This window comes from Mastigoproctus giganteus, chromosome 4, assembly GCF_048544385.1.
Source record: "Mastigoproctus giganteus isolate SK-2022 chromosome 4, ASM4854438v1, whole genome shotgun sequence".
Classification (NCBI taxonomy): Eukaryota; Metazoa; Arthropoda; class Arachnida; order Uropygi; family Thelyphonidae; genus Mastigoproctus; species Mastigoproctus giganteus.
Genome location: NC_143578.1, coordinates 142,719,412 through 142,739,460, shown reverse-complemented (window position 1 = coordinate 142,739,460; position 20,049 = coordinate 142,719,412). Strand labels below are relative to the sequence as shown.

General features: G+C 39.8%; 1 protein-coding gene across 1 annotated transcript in view; it reads left to right on the top strand.

Annotated features, from left to right (window-relative positions):
* Positions 1 to 20,049, top strand: part of LOC150087104 (uncharacterized) — a 367,036-nt gene that overhangs the window by 183,286 nt on the left and 163,701 nt on the right. Inside the window, exons 4-5 of the mRNA XM_090372376.1 lie at positions 1,873 to 1,975; positions 17,436 to 17,519. Coding sequence (XP_090228502.1) covers positions 1,873 to 1,975; positions 17,436 to 17,519 — 187 coding nt within the window. The remainder of the gene's footprint in view (positions 1 to 1,872; positions 1,976 to 17,435; positions 17,520 to 20,049) is intronic.

Below are 20,049 nucleotides of genomic sequence, written 5' to 3'. Positions count from 1 at the left end.
TGAGAGCAAAGTGGAGGAGAAATTGTTGAAGTTAAACATAAGAAAAGCACCTGCGGTGGATGGGATCTATCCAGTTATATTAAAGGAGGCGGCAAAGCAACTAAGCAAACCTTTAGACATAATTATGAGAGCATCCTTGGACTCAGGGGAGGTTCCCACGGACTGTAGATATGCAAATGTATCCCCAATTCACAAAGGGGGGATCCTCTTACCAAAAGGGGCTTAAGTTCTGCAAATTGCAGTGGCTGGAGACTAGGCACCTGCGCAGTGATCTGATTGACGTATATAAGGCCTTGAATGGGTTGAGCACGCTGAATTCTGATGGGATCCTTCCACGTTCAGATTACGAACCTAAAAAGTTGATAGGTTGAATAAATTTAAGGAGGAACTGGACAGACATTTGGAGGGAATTGTGTGTTTTTTTTTTTTTGGCTGATGCTGCATAAGCTCATACACATGCTTTCCTGCATCACATGCCACTACTACTTACTAATTTTGGTGGCATTCCGCTTATTACTTTAGAGCTACAGAGAGATCCAAATAGGGATACTTTAATTATGGCCACCCTGTACATCAGCTGATATGCATGGAGATAACTCAGCTTGTCTTTGAATTGATAATGTTTTTGATGTCTTCCACTAATTTAATTTCTGTTGAAATGAAAATGTAATTGAAATCAAAATAATAATGAAGATGTAACATTAATTGCGTTAAAGAGAGCCAAAATATAAGATTAACTTTCCACATTTAACATTACCGAAAGAGTCTTTATTACTGGAAGGTATATATTTCTCACTACTTTCAAATGACAAATCCGGATCTGTCATAACATTAAAAGAACAGTGAAAAAGTTTAATAATCAAAATTACCATAATTGTCCAAAGAAAATTAGCACAACAGAACAGTGAATAAAAGCAACAAACACATGGTGTGGACTTGGTTCACTACAGCTCTGGCATAGAGTTTATATTTTTCAGAGGAGATGTGAACTACTGTCATCTACCATAGTTTGATGCAGCTGTGAACTTGGTTCATCTCAGCATTGAATAATACTTGCATGCATGCGGTCTTTTCTTACGTTAAGTGAATCATGATAGATTTTGGACCTTGTTCACCTAAGCATTAAATCAATCAATTCATGCTTGATTTATTTTATTTTATTATCTATTTACTTTTAATTTTTCAGTAGAAATGTTTTCCTATTCTGTTCTTTTCTATTTACTTCCTGCTTCATCTCTCCTGCTCAGAGGCGGATTTAACGGCGGGCGCACCGGGCGCGTGCCCTGGGCCCCGACTTCTGAAGGGCCCACGCAAAACCCCAACAAATTAGTTGAAGTAATATGTTCAACTATTAGTTCAAAACTTTGTGATTATTATTATGCTATTATTAATTATATTATACATATATTATATTCAAATTTTATTGGAAATAAAACATTAATAGTACATAATATTTTTTATTTATTTAAAAAAATGGCAAACATGTATTTTTATTTTCCCTGTCTCTCTCTTTTTTTTTTAAGGGGCCCAATATTTTATTCTGCGCCCGGGGCCTCAACCGACCTTAATCCGCTACTGCTCCTGTTACTTTTATTACACTTATCTTAATCAAAGTGTGAAGCACATAGGCTTGGCAACCTATGTGCTTCACACTGCAACTTTATCCTATACCTTCATAAAATTTCCATTTATCTTATTTTGCATTCTCTTCAAGCTGTTTAAAAGTTCAGGTGTAAATTTCATGTTGGATATGTATCTCATGCTTACATCCTTCCGTATATTCAGTTTTGTATACATAATAACATAGAACTCAGAAATTAATTTCTGTGGGTTTTTTTTTTTTTTTTTTTTTGTTGCTTCTTTTTTGTGTAGTTGTCAAAAATTGAAAGGAAAGGATATAAGTACATACACTGAAAATGATATGGAATGCATTTTTGGCAAGAGATATGCAGGAAAAGTTGCATTACATTGTGAGGTAAGTAATTTTCTTTAAAAAGAGTATTTTCTGATAACATTTTCTCAGTAATATATTCTTTATATTAATAACACTTGGATGTATGAGAATCAACAGGTATTAGCATTAGCAGAGTCATATGATGCAAGAAAGCAAGCTTATGCAGCATCAGCCGAAAAAAAAAAATAATAAAATAACCACTTCCACTTCACCCCTCTGTTCGTTTGAAATACCTGTCCAACTGAGCCTTAAACTTATTTAGGCTATCAACTTCCACAACAAGGGATGGAAGTCTGTTCCATCAACCAACTACCCTCTGGCTAAAGGCAAATTTCTCACATCTATCCTACATCTGTCTTTCCTCAATCTGCATTTATGCCCTCTCAGGTGATTATCCTGAGTAAAAGGAAGAATCCCATTGGCATTCAGCTTCTCAAACCATTCAAGGCTTTATACACCTCTATCAGATCACCTCACCGGTGCCTAGTCTCCAGACACTGTAATTTGCAAAACTTAAGCCTTTCTTTGTAAGAGAAACCCTTTGTTCCATTCACTAATCTTGTTGCCCTTCTCTGTACTCGTTCCAGCAGCTCTACATCCTTCTTGAAATGAGGCCTCCAGACACCTACGCTCTGTATACAGTACTAAAGGTATGGCCTGACCATTGCCTTATACAAGGGAATAATCACCTCCTTATCCCTGCTAGAAAAATTCCTGTATATCATTCACAAGACGCCATGAGCTACTCTTGAAGGCTGGCTGCACTGCTCAGAGAACTTTTATATCTGCCTGCACAATTACCCCCAGGTCCTTTTCATTCTCTACCACTGTCAGTGTAAGTATCACAGAGCTGATACATTGCTCTGGGGTTGCTGTTTCCCATATGTAGTACTTAACATTTGTCAATGTTAAACTTAATTTGCCACCTCTCAGCCCATCTGCTCAACCTTTCCAGATCCTGTTGCAGCAGCATAGCATCAGTAGTGTCCTTAACAACCCTGCCAACACTTGTATCGTCTGCAAACTTAGACATTAAACTTGATATACCATCATCAATATCATTTATAAATACAGAAAACAATAATGGACCCAACACTGAACCCTGAGGGACTGCACTAATAACATTAGTCCACAATGAGCAGTGTCCATTGATTACCACTCTCTGTCTTCTCCCCCTCAACAATCCCTTTATCCATAGCAGAAATTTACCTCCAATTGTTTGAAAATAGGTTGGGGCCGAAGCGACCTCAACCTATTCTCAAATTTTAAATGGGTGAGAAATCGGGCTTGCTTGAATCGAAGCCCGTACGAAAGGATGTGAGTGCCCAGTGGGCCACTTTTGGTAAGCAGAACTGGCACTGTGGGATGAACTAAAAGCCTTCTTCCATGTGCAATAGTATCAAAAGCCTTTCTAAGATCCAAATAAATAATATCTAAGTTATTCCCTGCATCCAGTTCTTTTGTGACTGCATCATAGTATCCAATCAAATTGCTCACGCAAGACTTTCCCTTAACAAAAACATGCTGTGTCTGAGCTATAACTGAAGTCTTGTCCAGATGATATTGTAGTGCTTCTTTAACCAGTGCCTCCATTAATTTTCCTGGAACAGAAGTTAAACTCACAGGTCTATAATTACTTGTGTCAGCCTTTATCCTCCTTTGTGAATTGGGGTCACATTTGCACATCTCCAGTCTATGGGTACTGCCCCTGAGTCCAAGGAAGCTCTCATAATTATGGCTAAGTGTTTGCTTACTTCCTTTGCTGCCTCCTTTAATATAACTGGATAGATCCCATCCACCCCAGGTAACTATCTTGTGTTTATTTTCAACAATTTCTCCTCCGCTTTACTCTCAGTTATTACAATATTTTCTAGCTTACTGCCAGAGTTGAATACACCTCTGGCATTCCTCTCACTGAATACCTCATGTTAGATCATCAACATTTGAACCATCGATATCAAGTGGACCAATCTGATTCATCCCCTTCCTTCTAGAGTTTACATAAGTAAAGAACTCTTTGCTGTTTTTCTTTGCATCCTTTGCTAAAGATTTCTCGTAATCTGCCTTCGCTTGCCTAACCTCCTTTGTAACCTGGTTACAGATCAGCTTATATCTATCGTAGGCTTCTGTGTCACATGTTAATTTATATGTATTCCATGCATTTTTTCTTCTCTGCCATATGTCTCATTAGTTCATGTGATATCCATTTAGGCCCTAAACCTTGAACAATATTTCTTAGTTGGTATGTAAAGCCTAGTAGTTTCCAAGATAAGTTCTTTGAATGCTTCCCATTTTGAATTTGCTGTTGGTAACATCATCAGATCGTCCCAGTGTATAGAATTTAAATACTGTCTCAGACCATCTTAGTTGCCTTTATGAAAGCAAAAACCCTTCCCTTTACCTCTGATGGTAGTTACCTCTTTGAGTAAATCCCACTTTAGCACTGCCACCTAGTGGTTCCTTTATTTGCAGATTCTTAATGCAAGAAGAATCACTACTGATAATCAGATCAAGAGTATTACTCCGGCTAGTTGCTTCCCGAACATGCTGATGTAGAAAACAATCATCCAATAAATCCACAAAAGCCTTGCTAGTGTGTGAGTGACCAACCCACAAGTTCCAGTCAATATCTGGGAAATTAAAATCACCCATTATAAGACTCTCTGATTTACTGGCCGACTCAATTTCCCTGTACAGTTTCTTATTATACTTATCAGAGTCATTAGGCCTATAGCACACTCCTACTCTCAATTTTGATTTCCCAATGTTTATGTCACACAAAACTGACTCAACACTGCACTGTCCAGCAATGTCGATTGGCTTCACTTCCTTGGATTTTATGGGTTTCTTATCTAATAGCATAACCCCTCCTCCCTTCCTATCCTGTCTATCTTTTCTGTAGATGTTGTACTCCCCAAATTCCAGTTCTGCATTCCTTATTTCTGTGTGACACCAAGTCTCTGATATCCCAACAATATCTGCCTGTGATGTTTTTAGGAATACCTCAAATTCATCAAATTTATTTACCAAACTCCTAGCATTGGTGTACATGCAGATATACATGCATCTGTTCCTATTCTTAGCTACCCTAACACAACCCATATGTTTACTTGTACTACAATGACTCCCAGCAGTCTCTGAAATATCCTGCATCTTGTTTACCAGGCTCCTGCTCATTCCAATAGAAAGAGTGCAAGAATCACTTTCACCTCTGCCTAGTAGCTATCCCCCCAAGCTAGCAGTTTTCCGACCCACCTAACACTGCCTCGATAGCATCAGCATATATCCTTCCACCTTTTCTATTTAAGTGTATCCCATCCCTGTAGAAGCAGTGTTAACAGGTGTTAGCAGTGTTAAGAAGTATACCCGAGTATTCCTGTTAACAGGTATACTCGGGTATACTTCATACTATTCTAGCACACTGCTGCTGTCTTGAAGTGAAGATGTAATTTATAAAATAAGTAAATTGTCCTTGGCCCTTGAGGTTGTCACAGACATCCTCCCAGATATGCCAGACAAGCTGTACTTGCTACCTGGGAGTCTAAAACGCTAATGGAACTGATATTCAGGTGACACTCAAGTCAAGTGGACCGAATTTCGGCGAAGTCCGGACTGTCTGTGAGAGCCAAATCCTCTACTTGCACCTTCACGATGGTGGGACTATTAATAATCCTGGGTATAACCTCCATGCACAAGTACCTAGTGGGTGACCACCCAGGTGTGAACCAACGTAAGGAGGGGTCGACGTGTGGCACCCAAACCACATATAGGAATGCCGCCCCTCTATGTTACCAGGCAGTACTAGGTGGTAGATGACTCTCATCAACCGGTGAAATACCACCACTTTGCTTATTGGAGGCTTGAAGTGGTGGAACCCATGCTTAGTCTCTAGAGCTAAGTTCCAGTCAACCCTTCCCTATCTCCTCCATCATGCAGTATGATTGATGACTTTTTAGGTTGTGATTAACATCGTGGCGAGATCCAATATTCCTTACATTTCGAGGGTACAGCTCTAAAACGGTGTTTGCAGGCTCGCCGCTAGTTAGTACACCGGACCGAACCTATTGGTAACTCTCTAGGAGGATTCCGGATCAGATAGTGTATAATTTTGTTACCTCTACTCTGCCAGATAGTGACTGGAGGGAGTCCGAGGCCACGTTATGTCAAGGATCTGGGTATATTCTTACCACGTGTACGCCATATCCAAAAATTTCATTACTTCATACAGCATGTCCCACGCACTTTTTCTTACTATTGAATACACCGTGAATTGTCAAACTAATAGAGCAAGCTTATCTGCGAAAAGATCTAAACCTCCCAAGGACTTTCTAATTCATTTCACAAATATACATGGTCTCATTTCTAATCTCAACGATGTCCATTTTCACTTGCAGTCTGCCAAACCCCATGTACTTTTTCTGACAGAATCTCAATTATCAGTTGATTCAACTACTGCTCATCTCAGATGCCCACATTATTCGCCGTATGATTCCTTTCGCCTCAAAGGTGGTACTTGTGCATATGTCCATTCTGATATTCCCTGTCAGAGACTTGGCAATTTGGAATCTCCTCTCTTTGATCTTCTCTGGCTTAAAATCTTTCTACCTCATTGTGTCAAATTCATCTGTTGTTTCTACTGTTCTCCCAACTCCACTAATCACTTGAACCTCTTTGACTTCCTCTCTTTGCAACTTGACTTTCTCCAGTCCAACTTTCCTAACAGTGAGGTAAATTTCCTTGGTGATTTTAATGTTCACAACTCCAGCTAGCTTCAGTTTTCTAGTCACACCGACCCAGCTGGTCGAGATGCTGAGGCTTTTGCAATTACTAATGACCTAGCACAGATTGTTCATTTAACTACAAGAATACCGGACAATCCTAATCATACAGCCAATACGCTTGATCTTTTTCTCACAGGCAGCCCTTCTAAGTACACGGTTGAAGTGAGAGGTCCTTTAGGCACTTCAGATCACAACCTGGTGATTGTCTCTTCTCCAATGGAACCTTTACCTCATGGCTATTCCTTGGTCGGATTGCTGTTTCAAAACTTCTGATGTCAACATTTGCTCAGATCGTGTCAGTGAAATTATTCTTGCAGGAATGGAATCCTTTATTCCACACTCCACTTTGAAATCTCGTCCTTTATCTAAACCTTGGTTTTCCAATGAATGTGCTAAGGCTGTTCAAGAGAAAAATGTTGCATATCGTAATTGGCTTGCTTGTTTCTAATTCTTCAGTTTCATTTTCTGCCTACACCAAAGCTCGCAACAATTATAAAGTAGTTATTAATCAGTCCAAACTGGAGTTTGAACAGGCTAAGAGTAGAAAACTTGCTTCTTGCCCTAATGGTAGCCGAGCATTCTGGTCTCTTGCCAAAGCTATTGGCCGCAACTTTTGCCCATCTCTGCTCCCACCTCTGTCCAAACCAGATGGTTCTGTTGTCACTTCAGCCAAAGATAAAGCTGACCTGCGAGCATCCCATTTTTCTTCCAGTTCATGTATTAATGATCTTGGTAAAACATCTCCCACTATTCCCAACACGCCCCATTCAATTCCTCCTGTGGTCTTCCGTCAAAAGGATATTCAGAAGGATTTTGATGAATCTTTATGCTAAGAAAGCTCCAGGTCCTGATGGTATTTCTTACTATTGTTCTTAAAACCTGTTCTCCTGAACTTACTCCTATTCTTAGCCACCTTTTTCCACTTTCGTATTCCAAAGGTGTTTTTCCTTCTGCTTAGAAATTTGCTTATATCCAGCCAGTTCCTAAAAAGGGTGATAAATCCCTCCCATCCAATTATCATCCCATTGCAATTACTTCTACTCTTTCTAAATTAATGGAGAAATCAATTAACCGCCAACTCTTAAACTACCTAGAAACCTTCCGCTGATCAACGATCGCCAGTATGGATTCCGTCAGTGTCGATCCACTGGTGATATTCTGGCTTATGTTACCCATTTATGGACTAATTCAATGGAAAGGTTCTGTGAAACACCAGTAGTTGCTCTTGACATCTCAAAGGCTTTCGATCGTGTTTGGCATAAAGGTCTTCTAAACAAGCTTCCATCTTATGGTTTCCCAACTGTTTTTAGTAATTGGTTATCCAGTTTTCTCTCTGATCGCTCACTGAGGATGATGGTAGATGGCTCTCTGTCTTCTAACTTCTCCACTAATGCCGGTGTCCCCCAAGGTTCAGTTCTTTCCCCCACTCTTTTCCTCTTGTATATTAATGACCTTCTTCCATTGACTGGAAATCCTATCCATAGGTTTACCGATGATAGCACATTGCATTCCACTTTCCATTTTGAGAAACCTTGTCCTGCTCAATCAGCTTCAACTTCTCGAAAATCTGCTACCAATTCCTTAAATGCCGATCTTCACGTAATTCTCCAGTGGGGCAAAGACAACTGAGTTGATTTCAACCCTTCTAAAACTATCTTGTCTTATATCTCGCAAAAAGGATTCTTCTGTTCCTATGCTTATCTTTAGTGACACTCCGATTTCTAGGCAAAATTATATATCTCTTTTGGGGATTACCCTGACTTCTAATCTCTTTTAGCACAAGCACATTACAAATATTGCTTCCTCTGCATCTAAAAAACTTGGTTTTCTCTTTCACTCTCGGCGTTACTTTTTTTCCAAACAGCTGCTCACTCTGTATAAATCGCAAATCTGGCCTGCCATGGAATATTGTTCCCACATCTGGGGTGTGCCCCCAAAACCTCTCTCAGGCTTCTTGATTCCATTCAGAAGAGGGCAGTTAGGTTAATTAATGATTCATCTCTAACAGAGTCTCTCCACTCGCTTTCTGCGTACTGTTTCTGCTGCATGCCTCTTCTACAGATACTTCCATGGGCACTGTTCTTCTGAATTGGCTTCTATAATTCCTGCTGTCTCTTTCAAAACAATCCGAACACGTGCCGACACCAGCCAACATCCATTTACTGTCCAACTTCAAACCCACAGAACCAACTTTTCATCTTCCTCATTTATTCATTCAACTGCCATTTTCTGGAACAACCTTCCTTCATATATATTTCCTGAAAATTACAATCTACAGAAGTTCAAGTCCAATGTCAACAAATATCTTCTTTCGTCTTCTCAACCTCCAACCCAAGCACGGTACTAAGTACTATAGGTTCTAATACCTCTCGTGTTTGGGGTTCACATAAAAAAATAATAATAATAATAAATACTGAATTGGGGACATGTGTTAAAATTAAAATTATCATATTTTAAATACAGGATCTTCGATTTACGGAAATGCGACTTTACATAAGTTTTTGCCGGCCGGTGCACACAAAATCGTGGAAATGTATTTGCCTCCCGTAGGAATAAATTGCGGTATCGCGAAAATATCATAATCTGAACCCAATAACTTTTTTCTTTTTTTTTTTAGTAATTCGTTGAAAATTTAGATATACAGTATTACTAAACTATTTATCTCTCTAAAATATCATATTTATAATGAAAATTGCATTACCCTTTCATCATTATATGTTCCCGTTATAAAAATCAATTTTTACGCCTTTCTGATATTTTACTAAAGCACATTTCTGGAAGTCACGACCATAAAACATTGAAAACAATTTGCACTTTCCGGTTTATTGGGCTTTACTGTTAGTGCAATTAATTACAAATGCGTAGTAAACTCGATCTTATTGCATTTGCAATTGTGTGGGTTTTTGCACTATTACTGTGAAATGTGCTCCCCTTCCCTGATATCTTCAATCATATAAAAAACATTTTCAGAAACGTCTCTTCATTTCTATTTACGTATTAGAATTAGCATTAGTCTGCATTAGCATTAGTGGAGGCATATGACACAAGAAAGCAAGCTTATGCAGCATCAGCAAAAAAAAAAAAACCCACTTCCACTTCAACCCTCCGTTCGTTCGAAATACCTGTCCAGCTGAGCCTTAAATTTTTTAGGCTATTAATTTCCACAACATGGGATGGAAGTCTGTTCCACCAACCAACTACCCACTGGCTAAAGGCAAATTTCTACCCATCTATCCTACATCTGTCTTTTCTCAATTTGAATTTATGCCTTCTCAGGTGATTATTCTGAGAAAGAGGAAGAATCCCATCAGTATTGAGCATGCTCAAACCATTCAAGGCTTTATGCACCTCTATCAGATCACCTCGCTGGTGCCTAGTCTCCAGACACTGTAATTTGCAATACTTAAGCCTTTCTTCATAACAATAACCCTTTGTTCCATTCACTAATCTTGTTGCCCTTCTCTGTACTTGTTCCAGCAGCTCTACATCCTTCTTGAAATGAGGCCTCCAGACCTGTATGCAGTACTCAAGGTGTGGCCTGACCATTGCCTTATACAAGGGAATAATCACCTCCTTATACCTGCTAGAAAAATTCCTGTATATCATTAACAAGACACCATGAGCTACTCTTGCGGCCTGTCTGCACTGCTCAGAGAACTTCATATGTGCCTGCACAATTACCCCCAGGTCCTTTTCATTCTCTACCACTGTCAGTGTAGTACCACAGAGTTGATACGTTGCTCTGGGGTTGCTTTTTCCATATGTAGTATTTTATTTTTGCCAATGTTAAAATTCATTTGCCACCTCTCGGCCCATCTGCTCAACCTTTCCAGATCCTGTTGCAGCATCATAGTGTCGGTAGTGTCCTTGACAACCCTGCCAACCTTTGTATCGTCTGCAAACTTGGACATTAAGCTTGAAATACCATCATCAATATCATTTATAAATACAGCCAGGTCTCTCATAACGCGAGTTCGATTAACACAATTTTCAGTTAACGCAATGTATAAAATTAAACCACTTTTCACTTTACACAGTGGAAGTTTCCAGCTAACGCGATCTTTTTTTTTTATGCGATAGTTGAAAAAGATTTGAATCGCGCGTTAAGCTTACCGAGAGTTGAATGGTCAATAAACAAATGTTTGTCTTCTGCCCGCCTCGGTGTGTTCCATCAACCATCGGAAGAAGACGCGTTACTTGTTTGTCTCCTGCTAATAAAGTTAATGCACACTTGCATAAAAATTCAAATTTTTAAATGAGCCAGATGAAAATGTTACCACGAAGGAGAAATAACGGTAAAATAACTTGATGAAATGTTTCGTATCGCATACAATCTCAAACAAAAGGTTTGAGGTTCTCTGCGATATTTATTTCTCCAGGTCCCAGGTGTTGTCGGCTATCGGAAATTGATTGATGAAAAGAGAAAATGAACACTGTTCAAATATTTCCGCAACAGTCATTTCTTCATTGTGTATTTTATGTCAGAGGTTCCCAAACCTTCTCGGTTCACGGCGCCCTTTGTGTCTCAGTAATTTTTTCAAGGTGCACCCAGACCAAAAGAAATACATAACAGTTACGTTTAGTAGTTAGGTCCAAACAACTTAATAAGAAATGGTGAAACTGTGAACTACCTCTAGCTAGTAGTTCGCATGGTGTCCAACAGGTGTTGAGTATCGCTGTGTTTCCCTCGAAAATTGAAAATATTCCGCGTCGCACGGTTTGGGAACCACTGTTTTATGCAATAAACATTTAATTCCATAATTAGTTTCATTATCTTTTACATTGTTAAAAGTTATTTAAAAGGTATTTTTAAAATTCGTTATGGACCTTCCAGAAGGTCAAGGACCAATTATAATTTTTCCTATTGATTATTATATTCAATTAACGCGTTTCCATTTTGCACGATACGCTCGCGGGATGAATTAATCGCGTTAATCGAGGCCAGCCTATACAGAGAACAGAAATGGACGCAACACTGAACCCTGAGGGACTCCACTAATAACATTAGTCCACGATGATGGGTGTCCATTGATTACCACTCTCTGTCTTCTCCCCCTCAGCCACCCCTTTATCCATAGCTCCAATTTCTGCAGCAGTCTTCTTTGTGCAACAGTATCAAAAGCCTTTCTAAGATACAAGTATATAATATCAAAGTTATTCCCTGCATCCAGTTCTTTTGTGACTGCATCATAGTATCCAATCAAATTGGTCAGGCAAGACTTCCCCTTAACAAAACCATGCTTTGTCCGAGCTATAACTGAAGTCGTCTAGATAATCCTGCAGTGCTTCTTTAACCAGTGCCTCCATTAATTTTCCTGGAACAGAAGTTAAACTCACAGGTCTATAATTACTTGTCGGCCTTTGATCCTCCTTTGTGAATTGGGGTCACATTTGCACATCTTCAGTCTGTTGGTACCTCCCCTGAGTCCAAGGAAGCTCTTATAATTATGGCTAAGGGTTTGCTTACTTCCTTTGCTGCGTCCTTTAATATAACTGGATAGATCCCATCCACCCCAGGTGCCTTTCTTAGGTTTAACTTCAACAATTTCTCCTCCACTTTACTCTCAGTTATTACAAGATTCTCTAGCTTACTGCCAGAGTTGAATACACCTCTGGCATTCCCCTCGCTGAATAACTCCTCATGTGTGAATGTTGATGAAAAATATTCATTTAGTTTGCTAGCTACCTGAGCAGGATCATTAACAGTTGACCCATCGATATCAAGTGGACCAATCTGGTTCATCCCCTTCCTTCTTGAGTTTACATAATTAAAGAACTCTTTGCTGTTTTTCTTTGCATTCCTTTCCAAATATTTCTCATAATCTGCCTTTGCCTGCCTAACTTCCTTTGTAACTTGGTTATAGACCAGCTTATATCTATCATAGGCTTCTCTGTCACGTTTCTGAGCAATGCAGACAGGCGGCTAGGGCAGGTCATGGGGCTTTGTCGATGACATATAGGAATTTTGCTAGCAGGGAAAAGGAGGTGATTATCCCTCTGTATAAGGCAATGGTCAGGCCACGCCTTGAGTACTGTGTACAGGTCTGGAGGCCTCATTTTAGGAAGGATGTAGATATACTTGAGCATGTACAGAGAAGGGCAACAAGATTGGTGAGGGGAATGAAGGAATCCTCTTACCAAGAGAGGCTTAAGTTCTGCAAATTGCAGTGGCTGGAGACTAGGCACCTGCGCGGTGATCTGATTGATGTATATAAGGCCTTTAATGGGTTGAGCACGCTGAATTCTGATGGGATCCTTCCACTTGTTCGGATTACGAACCTAAGGGGGCATAAATTCAAATTAAGAAAATACAGATGTAGAATAGATGTGCGGAAATTTGCATTTAGCCAGCAGGTGGTTAATTGCTGGAACAAACTTCCATCTGTCGTTGTGGAAGTTGATAGGTTGAATAAATTTAAGAAGGAACTGGACAGGCATTTGGAGGAAATGATGTGATTTTTTTTTTTTGGCTGATGCTGCATAAGCTCATACATTTGCTTTCTTACATCACATGCCGCTACTACTACTACTATGTGTTAATTTATATGTATCCCATGCATTTTTCTTCTCTGCCATGTGTCTCATTAGTTCATCTGACATCCATTTAGTCCTAAACCTTGAACAATATTTCTTAGTTGGTATGTAAAGCCTAGTAGCTTCCAAGATAAGTTCTTTGAATGCTTCCCATTTTCAATTTGCTGTTGGTAACATCTTTAATTCGTCCCACGTAATAGAATTTAAATACTGTCTCAGACCATTGTAGTCGCCTTTACGAAAGCAATAACCCTTCCCTTTACTCCTGATGGTAGTTACCTCTTTAAGTAAATCCCACTTCAGCACACTGTGATCACTGCCACCTAGTGGTTCATTTATCTGCAGATTCTTAATGCATGAGCAATCACTACTAATAATCAAATCAAGAGTATTACTCCCTCTAGTTGCCTCAAAAACATGCTGATGTAGAAAACAATCATCCAAAAAATGCACAAAAGCCTTGCTAGTGTGTGTGTGTGACCAACCCACAATTTCCAGTCAATATCTGGGAAATTAAAATCCCCCATTATAAGACTCTCTGATTTACTGGCCCACTCTATTTCTCTGTACAGTTTCTTATTATACTCATCAGAGTCATTAGGCCTATAGCAAACTCCTACTCTCAATGTATGTCACACCAAACTGACTCGACACTGCACTGTCCAGCGATGTCGACTGGCTTTACTTCCTTGGATTTTATGTATTTCTTAACTAATAGCATAACCCCTCCTCCCTTCCTATCCTGTCTATCCTTTCTGTAGACGTTGTACTCCCCAAATTCCAGTTTTGCATTCCTTATATCTGTGTGATACCACATCTCTGATATCCCAACAATATCCACCTTTGATGCTTTGAGCAGTACCTCAAATTCATCAAATTTATTTACCAAACTCTTAGCATTTGTGTACACGCAAGTATGCATGCACCTGTTTCTATTCTTAGCTATCCTAACACAACCCATGTGTTTACTTGTACCCCAATGATTCCCAGCAGTCTCTGAAATATTCTGTATCTTATTTTCCAGGCTGCGACACATTCCAATAGAAGCAGTGCAAGAATCACTTTCACCTCTGCCAGTGGCTACTATTAATGTATTAGTCCTTGTATCCCCCCAATCTAGCAGTTTTCCGACCCACCTAACACTGCCTCGATAGCATCAGCAAATATTCTTGCACCCTCTCTATTTAAGTGTATCCTATCCCTGTAGAAGCAGTCTCTCCTGTTAATGATGAACGGAAAGTGACCAATGAAAAGTGCAAGTGGTGTTTGTGCCAGGAAACAAAACAAAATTGATTTAGAAATGAAAATGAAAATTAAAAAGTACAAAGTAGGACATTCTTTCATGTATTGCAAGGAAATTAGGTCTGGATGCTTCAACAGTGAATACTATTTTAAAGGACAGTGCACGTATAAAAGAACGTGTCAAAGGATCAACACATTTAAATAAGATCAACAGTGTTCAGATGCTATATCGAAGATGGAACAGCTGTTAATAATATGGACGGAAAATCAGATTCAGAAGCGAGCACCGCTGAGTCTAATGACCATTCAAGCAAAAGCAACAACCCCCAGGGGCTCACATCTGGTGAGTATGGGCTTGGCACACCCAGGGTCCTGAGCTGGATATCATCATTCTCCTCTTTCTTGGTGGTTCCTTTCTACTCTCTCTCTCTCTCTCTCTCTCTCTCTGGGTAATTCAGAATTTTTGGCTGGTGCAGCATAAGCCGCAGGCTTCCTTGCACCATACGGCTGATAATAATAATAATAAGTATTTTGAAAAATATTAAAGATGAGTACGGCAAACCCAACCCAAGTTCATCCCAATCAATGGGTGTTTTAATAGTTTCAAGTATCGCCGCTGTTTCCACAACGTTAGAGTATGTGGTGAAGTTGCCAATGCTGATTCTGCAACTACAGAGAAATTTTTTGCTGGGTTGGAAAAAATTATTGATAGAGGCAGCTATTCAATGCTGCAGATTTTTAACTTTGACGAGACTGCTCTGTATATTGGGGAAAAATGCATGATTAAACATACGTTGCCAAAGTGGAAAATACAACGCTAGGTTTCAAGGCGTCAAAAGATAGGGCCGTGCTCTTGCTTAGGGCTAATGCAACGAGAGATTACAGATTAAATCCACTGATGTGTACCATTCTGGAAATGCTCGTGCATTTAAGGGCATCAATAAAGCCACCCTACCCGTGCATTTCCGATCGAACCAGAGAGCAAATAACAATATCTCTCTTTGAGGATTGATTTAAATGCTGCTTCATTCCCGAGGTTGAAAACTATTGTAAAGACAACGAAGTTCCTTTCAAGATTTTGCTCCTATTAGATGATGCTCCTGGACATCCTATGCGAAAACATGCCTGATCCCTGAGTGAAGTTGAAACACAACTTCACTCAGGAATCAGGGTGTTATTTTGTATTTAAAAGCATACTGTTTACACACATTTGCTCAGGCATTGTCTGCAGTAGATGATGAGAAAAATTTTTCGTTAAGAGACTTGGAAATCTTATGATTTTAACCACTCCACCTTAAACATTAATAAGGCCTGGGCAGAAATTACTAAAAATTGTTTAAATGGCGTATGTAAAAAAATATGCCCATGGCGCGTAAAAGGCTTCGAAGGATTTGAAAAAGACGAATCCTATGAAGAGGTTACAGATAAGATTGTGAAGGTTGCAGAGCTACTTCAGTTGATGCCAAAGACGTGGAGGAGTTATAATAGAGAAAGAAGAGAAGGAATTAACTTCTGTTCCCGGAAAATTAATGGAGGCACTGGTGAAAGAAGCACTGCAGGATCATCTAGACAAGACTTCAGTTATAGCTAGGACACAGCATGGTTTTGTTAAGGGGAAGTCTTGCCTGACCAATTTGATTGGATACTATGATGCAGTCACAAAAGAACTGGATGCAGGGAATAACTTTGATATTATATACTTGGATCTTAGAAAGGCTTTTGATACTGTTGCACATGGAAGACTGCTGCACAAATTGGAGCAGTGTGGCATTGGAGGCAAGTTGCTGCTATGGATAAAGGGGTGGTTGAGGGGGAGAAGACAGAGAGTGGTAATCAATGGACACTGCTCATCGTGGACTAATGTTATTAGTGGAGTCCCTCAGGGTTCAGTATTGGGGCCTTTATTGTTTTCTGTATTTATAAATGATATTGATGATGGTATATCAGGCTTAATGTCCAAGTTTGCAGACGATACAAAGGTTGGCAGGGTTGTCAAGGACACTACTGACACTATGCTGCTGCAACAGGATTTGGAAGGGTTGAGCAGATGGGCTTCGAGGTGGCAAATGAAGTTTAACATTGACAAATGTAAAGTACTACATATGGGAAACAGCAACCCCAGAGCAACGTATCAACTCTGTGGTACTACACTGACGGTGGTGGAGAATGAAAGGGACCTGGGGGTGGTGGTTCCAGCAGATATGAAGTTCTCTGAGCAGTGCAGACGAGCTGCAAGAGTAGCTCATGGTGTATTGTCAATGATATATAGAAATTTTTCTAGCAGGGATAAGGAGGTGATTATTCCCTTGTATAAGGCAATGGTCAGGCCACACCTAGAGTACTGTATACAGGCCTGGAGGCCTCATTTCAGGAAGGATGTAGAGCTGCTGGAACGAGTACAGAGAAGGGCAACTAGATTGGTGAATGGGACAAAGGGGTTCTCTTACGAAGAAAGGCTTAAGTTTTGCAAATTACAGTGTCTGGAAACTAGGCACCAGCGGGGTGATCTGATAGAGGTGTACAAAGCCTTGAATGGTTTGAGCATGCTCAATGCTGATGGGATTCTTCCTCTAGCTCAGAAAAATCACCTGAGAGGGCATAAATTCAAATTGAGGAAAGACAGATGTAGGATAGATGTGCGGAAATTTGCCTTTAGCCAGCGGGTGGTTGGTGGGTGGAACAGACTTCCATCCCTTGTCGTGGAAGTTGATAGCCTAAATGGGTTTAAGGCTCGGCTGGACAGGTATTTCGAACGAACAGAGGGGTGAAGTGGAAGTGGTTATTTTTTATTTATTTATGTTACTTTTTTTTTTTTTTTTTTTTTTTTTTTTTTTGGCTGATGCTGCATAAGCTTGCTTTCTTGCATCAAATGCCTCTGCTAATGCTAATGCTAATTATCTAACTAAGAACTTATTGACTTGCAGGCAGCAATAGTGAAAGAAGGAAATGCTGACAAAGCTCAAGATGAACCAAATGAGGAGCCAAGATACTTCATCACCAGAAAGATGGTAATGACATTTCGTGAAATTACTTAGTGTCTGTAAATTAACCGTTCGTAACTTGCCGCCATTGTTTTACGATACAACGTATCATATTTCCCAATGTACAAGACGCACCCTTTTTCGAAAAATTTGGGGTCTGAAAACTGGGTGCGTCTTATACAGTGGTTGTAGATTTTTTTACTTGCATTTCCCGCTTTTTCGTGCTTGTTGTCTTTACGCTCATTGTTTCGCACTTGTTACCGGTATATTAGGTTACGCTTTGCCACGTTCTGCCCAGAAATGGCTCAGAAAAGATTTTCGTGCAGTGCTGAATTCAAGTTAAAAGTGATCCAGTTTTAACGTAAGTTTGGTCCTCCTCCAACTGAGAAAACAATCCGAGACTGGCTACGGGAAGAAGAAATCCTACTGAAAACGCCACGTCAGAAGAAGGCCATGAGAGGCAAGTCAGCAAAATGGCCTGATTTAGAGAGGGAATTGAAGATATGGATTGAAGAGCAAAGGGCAATTGGAATTCCTGTGTCCACAAAGATGGTTCAGCATGAGGCAAGAAGAATTACTGATGAAAAAGAAGTTACTGTTTTCAAAGGAGGACACACTTAGTACTTCTGGTTCATGAAACTGAATGGACTAAGCATGCATACATGCACCAGACTTGCCCAAAAGATGCCTGAAAGCTGTGAGCAGAAGGTCCTTGAATTTCATCGTTTTGTCATTCAATGTCGGAAGACACGTCAGTTTGAGTTGGGACAGATTGCAAATATGGACGAAGTCCCCCTTCAATTTGATGTCCCAAGTAACAGAACTGTTGATAAAAAGGGGGTGAAAACTGTAACTGTGAAGACAAGCGGACATGAAAAGAGGTATTATACAGTTGTTCTAGCTTGTTGTGCCGACAGAACCAAGCTGCCTCCTATGCTGATTTTAAAACACAAAACAATGCCAAAAGAAGACATTCCTCGAGGAGTGATTGTCCACGTTCGTGACAAGGGTTGGATGGATCAGGATGGGATGAAGATCTGGTTTGAGAAAGTTTGGAGCAGGAGACCAGGTGGGCTCTTACGCAAACCTGCCCTATTGGTGCTTGATCAGTTCAGGGCACACATAACGAAAAACACAAAGAAGATTGCTGCAGAGCAAAAAACAAAATTTGCCGTCATACCTGGAGGCTTGACATCCCAGCTCCAACCACTTGATGTCAGCATTAACAAACCCTTCAAAGCTGCCATGAGAGACGAATGGAACCGGTGGATGAAGTTTTCTGGGGACAATTTGACACCAGCAGGAAGAGTGAAGAAACCAACTGTAGGAGAAGTTTGTACCTGGGTGAAAAGATCCTGGGCTAATATCAAGATTGAGATCGTTGTCAAGTCATTTAAGAAGTGTGGCATTTCAAATGCCAAGATGGAACTGAGGATGAGGCAATATGTGAAGACAGTAATTCGTCATCAGACAAAGATGAGGACAAGCTATTGGATGGGAGTTTTGACAGTGATGAGGAGTTGTATGAATTTTATGATGAATAAATCTTGAGTTCAATAACTTTATGTAATACATTGTTTTTCAAATTTCAGGCTCCAAATTTAAGGTGCGTCTTATATATGGCAGTATCTTATACATGGGGAAATACGGTATATCCCGAACTAGACAGCATAAGGTTTAACTTAAAACTAGGTAGTGAAACACATAGCATTGTATTAGAAATCTGTTAGCTTAGTATAGTATTATCAATTAACCAGTAAAATTGATTAATCTTATTAAATTGTACTTTTTTTAACAAAATACATATAACTTGACTGGAGATATGAAAGCCATGTAATGTAACTCGGAGATAATACTCTATACTGAAATGTATACAGTGAAACTTCTCCTAACGGACATCTCCCTACAATGGACATTTTCAAATTCCCCAACTCACCTCCATTGGTTTTAACGTGTTTGCAGCTTCTGTCTATCGGACATTCTCTGTAACGGACGCAGACAGGCAATCTGCACTGTTTCGTTTAAATTAGCACTTAATTTGATCTCCCCATAATGGAGAGCGGGCGAGCTCACGGCCCTTTTTCTAGGAACGTTTCTTCCACGTATTGCCTCAATTGTGTGTTTATTTTCTATTTCCAATTCTCTGAATTTTATCAAGGTTTACGTCGCAGTTCTAAACCCTTTTTCAAGAATTTTAAGGCACGTGTAAAGCTTCTGATGAATTCAGTGTGTCCGGGGGGGGGGGGATTATGGTCGGCCTTTCGTCTTTTCAGTTTCAGTTTTGTTCAGTGTCGTGTGAAGTGCACAATGTCTTCTCGTAAACATTTAACTTTAAAAGATAAAGTCGAACTCATTAATGCGTATGATCTGTAAAAAAATAGTATTCGCAATCTCGCTGCAAAATTCAAAGTTGGGAAGACGCAGGTAAGCAACATCCTAAAAAAAGAAAATGAACTGCTCAAACAATTTTGGCAACACAGAAATGATCAGGTTCAAAAATCATTCCCGAAAACTGTTGGACTTCAAATTTGGCGCACACGTGCTAAAAAAATTCCCA